Source organism: Aotus nancymaae, unplaced genomic scaffold, assembly GCF_030222135.1.
Source record: "Aotus nancymaae isolate 86718 unplaced genomic scaffold, 86718_ANA_hifiasm-v0.15.2.pri h1tg000036l, whole genome shotgun sequence".
NCBI classification, from domain to species: domain Eukaryota; kingdom Metazoa; phylum Chordata; class Mammalia; order Primates; family Aotidae; genus Aotus; species Aotus nancymaae.
In genome coordinates, this window is record NW_026988450.1 from 73486014 (window position 1) to 73499247 (window position 13234).

Consider the following 13234-nt stretch of genomic DNA (forward strand, 5'->3'; position numbering starts at 1 on the left):
TCTGGCCTTTAACTAGTTCATGGTCCTTCATGTTCTTAAGAATGGAGTCTTATAAACTGATTTAGGGCCACAGTTTGATGTTTATGGCTGTTACAAGTAACACAAATATTCCCTAGTCCTGATTTATGAATTACAAGTATCTAGGAGTAAAGCCAGAAAAACATGGAGTATCTATCTAGTGTAAAAGTTAACAAGTAATGAATTCTTAAGAAATATAGAAGAGACAGAAAGTTAATGATAAAAATAAGTTCTTTTTCCCACTTTTCACATATAATACACTAGAATACGATAATAAATGACAGGATTGGAAGCTCTATGACTTAGCATAAACTAAGTTTATTATGATACCTCACAAGAGACATTATAGTAAAACTTTAAAATTCTTAAGATGACCAGTGCCACAGGAAGAAAAAGACAACTATATACGGTATAAACTAGGAAATTTTACAGTAACTCAGAGAGATTTATATGTTGTTGTGTGTCCTGCTCCCTCTCCACTATTTACTACCAGAATAAGCTATTACTAAATTGATCAGTACCTGTTTAAGTCTACAATATATTTATGCACACTTTGAAATGCTAAATAAAATCTGGTCACAATTTCTATGTTGTTTTCACGAAATTCTTCATCTAAATCCTGTAGCTCTGGTTTAGCGTCCAGTTTGCTTTCCCATAATTCTGGGCCCTAAGAAAAAAACACATGTATGTGAAATGTCAGTAAATGCATACTTGTCGGTGACAATTTCTAAAGAGTCTTCTAAAAATTTGTTCATATGTTCTTAAATATCTCAAACTTAAAGCAGAGCAACAGAAAGCAACGAAGATAACAGAAGCCTAGATATAAAATCCCTTAGAGAGAAATGAATTTGAATTGCAACCAAGAGTAGCATGCTTTGAGTATGGGGCCCTTCAATGTGAAATATCAAAGTTATCTTTTAAAATACAATTATATTGTGTTAGGGCTTTCACATAATATCTTCAACTTACTTTCAAGTTAGTAGCTGTTATTAAATTTAGTCCAAAAGCTTTTCTCTTTAGCTTTTTCCATAATTACCTAACCTTACAGAGTTTCATGGTTCCCATAGAAAACATGCTTTTGTAGAAAAGACAACAGTAAAAATGCTAGAGGAAGATTACCTTAAAATAGCTGAAATCAAATATGATATCTCCATATTTCTGTTGATCAGCTCTGTCTTTTAACCTGAACACAGCAGGAATAAACTCAGAGAGCCTCAAAAGTTCAGCAATGATGGCATTACCACAGGAAACAATCCTTAGGATTGCTTGGCCACAGAGGTTGTTCTCAGCTAGAAAGTCCACCATTGTGAGCAGGACTGACTACTCTGTGCCTGGACACTGGGAATGATTAACTGGCCTCAGAGCTGGTGTCTGTAGATTATTAGATGAAACCAGGTGTGCAGAGAGATTGGCTGCTCCATTAAACAACCTGTATCCAAAAAAAAAAGTATGAAAATCTCAATTTATTCCTGCAGAAGGTTTGCTCAGTTGTGTCAAAGAAGAAAAAAAAAAAGAAAATCTCAATTTAAGGAAGCACATGTGTACCCATATGAAACACATATTTTTCTCCAAAACTCACTAAAAAAATTATAAGAAACAATGAGTTCCTTTATGGGAGAAAGGGTATTTATCCTTCACTCTTCATATTTGCCATGTGGAGGGACTTTGCTAGATTAACACTCTTGGCCTCTTCTTCAACATGTTAGTCACTTCTCTTCTTGAGAAAAAGGTATGATATAGCTCATTGCTGAGCTAGGGAGAAGGAACCCCTGGGCATGTGTGGCTTCAATATACCCCACTGCTATCTAATCTCAGAAGTGGTATCTTTCATTTCTATCCCATTTCCTCTTTTCTTTTCTTTTTTTTTCATTGAGATGGAGTCTCACTCTGTCACCCAGGTTGGAGTGTAGTGGTGCGATTTCAGTTCAGTGCAACCTCTGCCTCCTGGCTCATGGAATTCTCTTGCCTCAGCCTTCCCGAGTAGCTGGGATTACAGGTACGTGCCACCACACCTGGCTAATTTTTGTATTTTTAGTAGAGACAGGGTTTCACCATGTTGGCTAGGCTGGTCTCGAACTCCTAACCTCAGGTGACCCTCCTGCCCCAGCCTCTCAAAATGCTGGCATTACAAGAATGAGCCACCACACCTGGCCCTATTCTCTCCTTTAGGAGAGAGTCAGTAAGTCAAGAGAAGAAGCCTACATAGGACATGAATACCAGGAGCCAGAGATCATTAGGGACCTCTTTAGAAGCTGCTGACCATCTGATATACCCGGATATCCATAGTGCTTGCTCTCTCATTTCCTTCTGACTTCTGCCCAAGGTGCTCTATGAAAACTAGTATATGCTCCATCCTTTATTATGCTTTTTCTTCACAGCACTTATCACAATCTGATATACAAAGCTCACTTTCATAAATTTCAAGATACGTTTGTAATCAAAACTTTTTCTTCTCCTTTTTATGAAGTGTTTTTCCACACTTTAGAATCACTCTAGCATTTTTCAGATACGGACTGTTCTTGATAGCAAGAATCTCCTATACTTGGCATGTGAGAAAATCTTTTTGTTTTTGAGACAGGGTTTCACTCTCGCCCAGGCAGGAGTACAGTGGCATGATCATAGCTCACTGCAGCCTCGACCTCCAGGGCTCAAGCAATCCTCCCACCCTCAGCCTCCCTTGTCAGTGGGACTACAGACATGCACCCCCATACCTGGCTAACATTTCTTTTGGTTTTTAGTAGAGATGAGTTCTCACTATTGTTGCCCAGACTGGTCTTGAACTCCTGAGCTCAAGCAGTCCTCCTACCCTGGCTTTCCAAAGTGCTGGGATTACAGGTGTGAGCCACTGCTGCCAGGCCTAAAGACATTTCTAAAGAATGTTCCCTCACCTACTTCTAGTGGCTTTTAGGACACAGCTCTCTTTTTCCAAAGATAAGACAAATGGTACAATTCCTATAAGGCAATTGTAATAATCAGAAGCTCTAGACAGCTGAAAGGAAAGAGACTGGAGGAAAATGCAGCAGTACAATACAGAAATATCTACATGGACATTATTAAACAGAAGCAGTGACTATTGCACAGCATTATAGAAAATGAAATATCACAATAACAGCATCAGCATGCTGTTTAAATTGACAACTTGTACTGTTAGTCCTCAAAACAATCTCAGCACTATGGCAAACTACCCGAAGACTTATTTGCCCAAAACAATACCATATTTTAAAAATTTATCATGATTCTGTGGGTTAGGAATTGGGAAAAGGGACAGAGGGCTTGGCTGGCTGCAGTAGCTGAATGCTTACATGTCTAGCACTTCATCTAGAAGGGCTTCAAGAGCTGAGTGCTGAGTGGACCTGGTCAACCCAGATCACACGTCAGCATTTCAGTTTTTGCTGTCTGCTGGCTTTCTTCATGCTGTGTCAGGACTTTTCCCTCTCAGCATGACCTTTCCTCTTTGTAACTCCTGTGATCTCTCTAGCAGGATTCCCAGACATCTTACGTGGCAGCTTGGGACACCCAAAGAGAGCCAATGGAGATACTGCCAGGCCTTCTCAAGGCTTTGGCCTAGAATTGATAGAGAGTTACTTCTACAGTATTCTTTGGGTTGAAGGAAGGAAGACACAAGCTGTTATGAGCTGAGTTGGGTCCCCAGAATTTCTGTGTTCTAACACAGAATTCCTAACACTTAGTACCTCAGAATGTGACTATATTTGGAGACAGGGTTTTTAAGGAGGTGATTAAGTTAAAATGAAGTCACTAGGATGGGCCCTAATCCAATATGACTGGTATCTTTGTAAGAAGAAGAAATTTGGACACAGAAATATACAAAGGAGGGCCAGGCTTGGTAGCTCATGTCTATAACTGTGGCACTTGGAGAGGCTGGAATGGGAGGATCACTTGAGCCCAGGAGTTTGAGACTGCCCTGGACAATATAGTGAGACCCTACCTCTATAAAAAGAAAGGAACAATGGGAAGGCCATGTGAAGACACGGAAAGAAAATAGCCTGCTACAAGCCAATAAGAGAAGCCTGAGAAGAAAACGGTCTACCAATACCTTGATCTTGAACTTCTGGCCTCCAGAATTGTGATAAAATAAATTTGGTGTTTAAGTCACTCTGTCTGTGGTGCTTTGTTATAGCAGCCGAGCCAACTAATAAACAAACTCAATCCAGACTCAGTGAAAGGGAAAATAAGGTTCACCCCTTCACCTAAGGAGCTGTATGCACTGACTTAATGGCAGGGAATTGTTGGGAGCCCTCTTTGGAAACCACTTACCATATTATTATAATCAGATTGCCTTCCTAGCCCTGAGAACTAAGAAAAATGATTGTTGCAAGGGAAGGCATGCAGCTACTCGGGAGGCTGAGGCAGAATTCCATGAACCAGGAAGCAGAGGTTGCAGTAAACTCAGATCGTGCCACTGCACTCCAACCTGGGTGACAGAGTGAGACTCCATCTCAAGGAAAAAAAAGAGAAAAGAAAAGGAAATAGGATAGAAATGAAAGATATCACTTCTAAGATTAGATAGCAAAAAGACTAACTTCTGGCTTGGTCACCCTCTCTAGCTTGCTAGATTAGGGGAAGCAAGATACCATGGTGTGAAAGAACCCTGTGGAGGAGCCCATATGACAAGAACTGAGGCTTGCCAAAAACCACCTGAGTGAACTTGAAAGTAGATCTCTATAATCCCAGTCCAGCCTTCAGATAATACCATAGCCCCCTGTTCCAAGTTTGACTGCAAAGTTCTAAAAGCCCCAGAGCCAAAGGCAGCCAGCTAAGCCTGAAGAGACTCCTGACCATAGGTACTATAAAGTTTATGGTCTAGGTTTTGGCATAGTTTATTATGCAGCAATAGATAAGGATCCTGAGAATGGCATTGCAAGCAGAGGTTACAAGTAAGTGCAAAGGCCCCAGGGCAGGAATGTGCTAGATGTACTAAGGAATAGCAAGCTAACTAAAGCAGAGTGAGCTAGGGGCAGAAACAGAAGAAGTAGACTGGATTGGGTCTGAGAGCCAAGAAGTCACTACAGCTGTCTAGAACGTTCACGAAGGTATCCGCTAATATACATTAAGGTATACATTATTAACAAGTTCTTTTAGTTTTCTCTGTGATGCTTGCTTGTTAAACTACAACAGGCTGAATTTCAGAAAATTTCATTTTCTGCATGGATATGGTCTGGCTCGGGAAAGGAGAGAGGGAAAGGGGAAATAATGGACAATGGGCAAAACAGTCACCTACTAAAGCCCTCTGAAGACCACCAAACTAACCCAGGTCTAAGTAGGATGAAACTTTACACCAGGGGTGTCCAATCTTCCAGCTTTCCTGAGCCATATTGCAAGAAGAATTGTCTTGAGCCACACGTAAAATAAACTAACACTGACAATAGCTGATGATCTTTTAAAAAATTGCAAAAAAACTCAAAATGTGTTAAGAAAATTTACAAATTTGTCTTGGGCCACATTCAAAGCCATCCTGGGCCGCACGTGGCCTCCAGGCCTTGGGTTGGAAACCCTTGATCTAGACCCATGAAGAGGAGGGGACGCTATGATGAACAGGTCCAATGGCTACCAGATTTTGGATACCATGACAGGGCAACAGTGTCCCTGGGAAAAACATCTTAAAGCAAAGTAACATTACCTGCCCTTGACTCTACTCTCTCCCAACATACAGAAGGACAGACAGACTCAGCACCTGCATGCACACATTCAGGGAAGTGTCAGTCTGGGATAACGACAGAAATCAAGACCTTTATATGTCAATCTCTTATTTTAATCCTTAGGCCCTTACTCTAGAATTATACTGTAGACGACTTTAAAGGAACATGAGAAGGGTAATAATAATCAAATATGTTTGGCAATAGTAAAACAAATATTATGGGTCTTTATTACCTAGATGAATCGCCTTTCTAAAATTCTATATATAAACTTTATATTAAATTTTTTAATGCCAAAGCAAAATATGAATTATATTTAACATACTTTTACTGAAATGAACTCACTGCTTGTAATCTCTTTTGCCTCATGAAGAGCATTTGTGTTTTCTATTTCTAATAATGCAAGTATCTCCTGCTAAGTTTTTGAAGATGGAAGGAGTTAAAACAAGATTAACTGAAAGAGGGAAATCACTTAGTTACATTTTATGTACTAGACCTCCTAATCTGGACTAGTTATATTTTCCATGTAACAAATGGAATTTCCATAATTTGCGCAACTATAATTGGCTAGAGTATTTGGTAAATAGCCCTCTGTTGGTTGAAGTACTGGTCGTGAAGAACAGAATCTAAGAATCATCATTAAAAATGCCTGGCCAGGAGCAGTGGCTCACACCTGTAATCCCAGCACTTTGGGGGGCCAAGGTGGGCAGATCACATCAAGAGATTGAGACCATCCTGGCCAACATGGTGAAACCCGTCTCTACTAAAAATATAAAAGTGCTGGGCGTGGTGCTGCATGCTTATAGTCCCAGCTACTCGGAAGGCTGAGGCAGGAGAAGCCCTTGAACCCAGGAGGCGGAGGTTGCAGCAAGCCGAGATCATGCCACTGCACTCCAGCCTGGTGGCAGAGCAAGATTTCATCTCAAAAAAAAAAAAAGCCTAAGCAAGTTGCAGTTACCTAAGAAGTAGGTGGATAGCTTTACAAAGTGTTATGACTTAGTTAAGTCTTAAAAAACCACTTTAGAATTAGGTCCAAATAAACACTGTAGAAGAAGCAATGCTAAATTATCCTTTCAGAGGTTCTCTTGGTGCTAGGCATTAAGAAAACTCTGAAAGATCAGTTTTCTCAATACAGGCTATATTACCATTGGCATCAAATGGAACCAGAGATCCCACTACATTTTCTTTTACAAGTTATAGAGTGCCGGTAACTTCATTTTTAAGAATTTGGCATGGAACGGTGATTTTCAGTTTGAGAGGTAATACTAATCAAAAGACATGCTTTCAAGAATGAAGCATGGCATCATTACACCAATTACTCAGAGTACAGAACAATATTTCTTAAGGAAATCCAACTGTCATGGGAAAACACTGTTTACCCTATTCAGAGGATAAAAGAAGGGAGTTCTTATTTTTAAGCCTTTTGCAAAACCTCAGTTCCATAAAGGAAGCACTAATCTCCATAAATCCATTATCACAAACAAAATATAATGGTTGTTGATCAAGACAAATGCAAGCTGCATATGTTTTTCAGAAAAGTTCTGAAATGAGGCTGATCCTGAAATCCTGGGAAAGGCAGGTGAAGGACAATTAGAGAAGGTGTCCCTTGTTGTACACAAAGACAGTAAGTAAAAATTCTCCCTCACTACCTCTTACTGATGTTTGAGGGAGCTCCATGCACTTGCAATCAGGAGACCCAGTTGCATGGCTCTGTGACTTTTTTTTTTTCCTGTCCGATCATAGAGGTATCAGGACCCTGGGAATATTTTTTTCCCTCAAAATGAAAAGGATTTTGGCATCAGTCTGTCACAGGTGAAGGCATTAAGGCGCAACAAACAGCAATGACTTGCCCAAACTCACAGCCCATGGCATATCTAGAATGCAAATCTGGGCCCGTCGGACTGTGAAAGTCCTCACTAGCCTTTCAGTTTTCTCAATAGCAAATAGAGAAATAACGACGATATCCACACAGCAGTGTTCCCGGAAACTTGGGAGGGTGAGATTCGGACCAAGCAGAGGAACGGCGCTTCCTAAAGCGAGGAAGGGGTGTGCAAAATGATTTCCCTCAAGCGGAGACGAAGAGCTGGACTGCAGCCCCCGACCCAGAAGACCCCTAAGCCTTCCATCCCAAGTCTCCCATCCAGGCTGCACGCGACGCTGCAAACCTCCCCGTGGTTAGCGCGGCCCAGCGGGGAGGGGAAGGGGGCAGTGTAAAAACGGGGCGCGCGCACCGCATCACCACTCACCTGTCAGCAGGGCCGCGCCAGTGGCACACGCGCAGCGCAGGCGGTCGCGCGCGGAGTCCGCACCTGGGTCCCACTCCTCCCTCACGGTGACGGTCCTCTTCCATCCACAGTCCCCGACCAGGAGCGGGTCCGAGTATCGCTTCCGCCCCCTGACGCCCAAGGCTGTCACATGACCGAAGCGGCGGGGAGCAGGGCGGGGTGTCATGTGATCACTCGCCGGCGACGGCTGATGACGCAAGAGCCCGCGCTCACTTTGCAGCGATAAGCGAAGGGGAATGAGGAAAGGAGGTGGGTTCAGGTTGGGGAAGTCGGTGTGACACCAGAAGGAGACAGCTCAGGCAGCCAGGTAGGGCAGAAGCGTTGGGGAGGGTGGCGGGAGTTGTCGCCTCCCTCAGCGGCGCTCCACGGGGACCCCGAGCCGGGGGTCCGTCGACCTGGATTATGGTTGTGGCACTTTTCACGCCACAATAGTGATTCTGGGACAGTTTACCCTCCTGTCCGAAATGCCATCTCCATCCTTTAGCCCTAGGTGTGGAGGGTAGGGGTAAGACCACGGATTTTTGATCCAAATAGATCTGGTTTGAACTGACTTTAAAAGCAAGGCCACGGGCAGGTCATTTGAATAAACTCTCTGGACCTCTTTCCTCTTCGCTTATGTAGATTACACTGAGAATCGGCGATAAGGAGAATGAAGTGCCGGGACACCTAGAATACCATAGTATTCTAGATGACCTAGAAATGATGATGTCAGTTCTTATTTTTGTAACTTGCCAAATCTTTATTGATCCTTCATTTTGTGTGAGAAACTGCTTTATATGCAATAGAATATATCAGGGTTCTAGTTTTAAGGAGTTCTTAGAATAAAGGAGCTGCAGACATGTGAGCAAATAGCTGTGATGAGTTTCATAGTAAGAGTGTGTTGTGTGTATGTGCATGTGATATGGATAATGGTAGCATGAGGGAAGGAACAGGCGATTGTATGAGAGAAGGATTCAGAGAGAGGGGTATATCCTTGCATGTTGAAAAAGGAGAGGCAGCTCTTGCTGACTTGTACAAGGCTCCCACGGATTTAAAGGAAGTCAGCATGTTGTCTATAAATAACATGCAGAGAAAAAACTCAGGAAATGCACAGCCTTGTTCTAAACTTTCTTGGAGATCATAGGTACCGGGAAAAAAAGATCAGCGTTATTAGCTGGGGAGGCATCCAAGAGAGATTGATTTAAACCAGTTATTCTCACCTGACGCACTATTGACATTTTAGGCTAGATTCTTTTTTGCTGTGAGGTTGTGATGAGGGATGTCCTGTGTATAGTAGGATGTTTAAGAACATCCCTGGCCTCTGCTTACTAGATGCCAACCATAATGTCTACAGATATTGCTAAATGTCCCTTGGAGAAGGGTAAAAATCTTTCTTGGTTGAGAACCACTTAAACCAAGCGATGAAAGATGGTGTCTTAGTCAATTTGGCCTTCTGTAACAGAATGCCATAAACTAGGTAGCTTATGAACAACAGAAATTTATTTCTCACAATTCTGGAGGCTGGAAAGTACAAGGTCAAGGTGCCAGCAGATTTGGTGTCTGGTGAGGGTCTGTTTCCTAGTTCATAGGTGGCTTCTGGCTTTGTCCTGACATGGTGGGATGGCAAAGCAGCTCTCTGGAGCATCTTTTAAAAGGGCACTGATTTTACTCATGAAGGTGAGTTGGATCACCTCCCAAAAAAGCCCCAGCTCCTAATACTATCACCTTGGGAGTTAGGATTTCAACATATAAATTTTGGGTGACACAACATTAAGACTTTAGCATATGGGTAAGGTGTGGGCAGATAGAAAACTGAAAAGAGGGCCAGGCATGGTGGTTCATGCCTGTAATCCCAGCAATTTGGGAGGCAGAGGCGGGCGAATCAAGACCAGCCTGGTCAACATGGCAAAACCCCGTCTCTACTAAAAATACAACAACAAAAAATTAACCAGCATGTCCTGGTGCACACCTGTAATCCCAGCTACTTGGGAGGCAGAGGCAGGAGAATCCCTTGCACCCAGGAAGTGGAGGTTGTGGTGAGCTGAGATCAGGCCATTGTACTGCAGCTTGGGTGACAGAGCAAGACTGCCTCAAAAAAAAAAAGAAAGAAAGGAAAATTGAAGAGAAGGTTTTCCCATAGTGGGAGCAGGATGAACAAAGTCCTTTTTTTCCTTTTTGGAGACAGTGTCTTACTATTGCCCAGGCTAGAGTGCGGTAGCGTGATCATATCTCACTGCAGCCTTGGACTCCTGGGCTCTAGGAGTCCTCCCACCTCAGCCTCCCAAGAAGTTAGGACAATAGGTACAAGCCACCAAGTCTGTGTAAGTTTAAATATTTTTTTTTTTTTGTAGAGATGGGGTCTCGCTGTGTTGCCCAAGCTGGTTTTGAACTCCTGGCCTCAAGCAATCTTCCTGCCTTGCCCTCCCAAAGTGCTGGGATTATAGACATGAGCCACCATGCCCAGCCTGAACAAAGTCTGGAGCTAGGATTAAGACTGTTGGGTATGAATGGGAGAATGAAGGAACAGAGCTGTGCATTTGACTGAGGCAGACGGTTTATTCATTTATTGACTATTTTCAGAGCACTAGCTGTGAAGTACCGCGAACATCTTTCAAGATAATCACTAACAAAGTAGAGTGACTGCCAAAGGCTATAGTTATATTAAAGAAGGTGCTGTTAGAGTCAGAGAAAGGAGTTGTCTTTGCCTTGTACTTAGCTGTATTTATTGGAAGAAATTGAGAAAAGTATGTCTATTCCATCTTTCTGCATCATCCATTGTCTTTGCTTCTCAATCCAATCTCAGTCTTAATCTTTTCCCTACTCCAGAATTGCAGAAGAGCAGGATCATTTTTTCCTTGGTCCTCTGCAAGAGTGAAGTTTCACTCAAGTAATGTGAGTTTTGCATTCAAGCAAATAGTGACAGCCACCGTTTGGTAGATACTTTCCATTCATACTGATTTGCATTAATCTTGTAGATATTGTGTCTTTGTTCAGGCTACCATAATAGAATATCATAGACTGGATGGCTTAAACAACAGAAATTTATTTCTTATAGTTCTGGAGGCCAGAAGTTCAAGATCAGGTTGCCAGCATAGTTGAATTCTGGTGAGGACTTTCTTCTTGGCTTGTAGATGGCTGCCCTCTTTCTGTGTCTTCATGTGGTGGGGAGAGAGAGATAGAGCAATTCCTGGTATCTCTTCTTTTTCTTTTCTTTCTTTTTTTTTTTTTCAAGACAGGGTCTTGCTCTGTTGCCCAGGCTGGAATGCAGTGGCATGATCATGGCTCACTGCAGCTTCAACCTCCCGGCTCAAGCAATCCTATCACATCTCCTCCTAAGGACCTGTGACTACAGGCCCACGCTACCACACCCAGCTAACGTTTTATTTTCAGTAAAGACAAGGTCTCACTTTGTTGCCCAGGCTGGTCTTGAACTTCTGGGCTCAAGCCATCCCCACTTTGGCCACCTTGAGCCAAACTAACCAGATCTTACATAATTAGTACACATGTGCCTAGTGCTTATCACATTGGACAGTGCAGACTATAGAATGTTTTCATCACAGAAAGTTCTATTGGACAGTGCTGCTCTAGTCAATTTAGACTTACACTAGAATCAAGACTGACTTGAAAACTGAATACTTCTGCCAAGCCTGGTAGCTCACGCCTGTGATCCTAGCACTTTGGGAGGCCGAGGCGAGTGGATCATTTGTGGTCAGGAGTTCAAGACCAGCCTGGCCAACATGGTAAAACCCCGTCTCTACTAAAAATACAAAAATTAGCTGGGTGTGTTGGTGAGTGCCTATAATCCCAGCTACTGGGGAGGCTGAGGCAGAAGAATTGCTTGAACCTGGAAGGCAGAGGTTGCAGTGAGCCAAGATCACAACATTGCCACTCCAGCCTGAAGGACAAGAGCAAAACTCCATCTCAAAAAAAAAGAAAAGAAAAGAAAAGAAAACTGAATACTTGAATTATATCATTTGCTCCTTGCAGGTATGTGGTTTTTGATTAATAGTCCTATAACAGATAAACCCCACAAATCTAAATGGCTTTGCCCAGTTGAAGTTTCTTTCATGCATGCAGCCTTATAGGTGAGTAGTTTTCCTGCAAGCAGTGATGTAGGGCCCTAGGCCCCTTCCATCTAGTGATTCTCCATCATCAGTACGTAGCTTTACTAAGGTCACTGTGCTTGCCTGCATCAAGCTATCAAATGGGAAAGTGTGGGTTTTCGCAAGTGAGGCCTGGAAATGGCTCACATTTTATTGCCTTGAGTGCAGTCATGGGCCACATCTAACTTCAAGGAGGGCTGCAAAATGTGGTGCATGTATAACTATATGACTAGGTTGAAGAGGAAATGGGTTTGGTGGGCACCTAACCAGTATTTGTTACAAGTGTTTGGTCCTTAGCCTGCCCTGAGAAATAGTCTCAAGAAACAGTCCTAGAAGTTTGCTGTTGCATTTACTGTAAGAATATTTGTGAGGATTATTTTTTCAGTACAACTCGTTATCCTGTATATGATGATCCATACTTGCCTTGATTGCCATGGAAAGCTTAATATTTTCTTGAGTTCCTAGTGTACCTTTTTCTTTATGGTGAAAGTAACTGTCACTTTTTGTTTTGATTTTTAGGAAGCTCACTGCTGAATGTGTATACAAGTATAGTACTGTGTAGAATCCTTTTTTTTTTTTTTTTTTTGGTACGGAGTCTTGCTCTGTGATCTGAGCTCACTGCAACCGCTGCCACTCTGGTTCAAGCAATTCTCCTGCTTCAGCCTCCCGAGTAGCTGGTACTACAGGTGTGCACCATCACATCACATCTGGCTAATTTTTGTATTTTCAGTAGAAATAGGGTTTCACCATGTTGGCCAGGCTGATCTTGAACTCCTGACCTCTAGTGATCCACCGCCTCGGCCTCCCAAAGTGCTGGGATTACAGGGGTGAGCCACCACCCCTGGCCCCCCGTGTAGAATCACAAAGTGTGTACGCCTGCATTATAACTTTCTCATGTGCTTGGTTTGCCCTTAAATTTCTGTATTTTGATCCTGATTTTTCTGAATTTGTTTTTTTTCATCTTTTTGTTTATGTTTATATTATGTAAAATATCTCAACTTGTTTGGCATAATAAAGTGAGATTGTAAACAAGCAGTCTCTTTCTCCAAAATGCAAATGTTTGAAAATCATCATTGGCTTTCATTCCTATTTGTATTTTCTCTTTTTTGGTGTGAAACCGTAAAATCCCAGAAAAGAACACAACAAGAGCCCTTGTTTCATCACCCAAACATTTTGCCATATTTGTTTCAGGTCT

The 13234-nt window shown here is 42.4% G+C and overlaps 2 protein-coding genes across 5 annotated transcripts in view; one reads left to right on the top strand and one right to left on the bottom strand.

The window, feature by feature from the left end:
• The window catches only part of WASHC5 (WASH complex subunit 5), a 68544-nt gene extending 60446 nt beyond the window's left edge, over nt 1–8098 (bottom strand). The window contains exons 1-3 of the mRNA XM_064384580.1: nt 7919–8098; nt 1138–1447; nt 540–685 (exon numbers count right to left, since the gene is read on the bottom strand). Coding sequence (XP_064240650.1) covers nt 540–685; nt 1138–1323 — 332 coding nt within the window. The 5' untranslated portion in view covers nt 1324–1447; nt 7919–8098. The remainder of the gene's footprint in view (nt 1–539; nt 686–1137; nt 1448–7918) is intronic.
• Nucleotides 8099–8151: 53 nt separating this feature from the next.
• NSMCE2 (NSE2 (MMS21) homolog, SMC5-SMC6 complex SUMO ligase) overlaps nt 8152–13234 on the top strand; it is a 278569-nt gene continuing 273486 nt past the window's right edge. For 2 of the 4 annotated variants that reach the window (XM_012451629.2, XM_012451627.2), the window contains exon 1: nt 8158–8264. Coding sequence is in view for 1 of the 4 variants with exons in the window: in XM_012451626.2 (XP_012307049.1) it covers nt 8194–8206 (13 nt within the window). In the remaining 3 variants the exon portion in view is untranslated. Of the gene's footprint in view, nt 8265–11702; nt 11924–13234 lie in introns of those variants that run through there. The other 2 variants (XM_012451626.2, XM_012451630.3) reach the window with 2 other exon arrangements.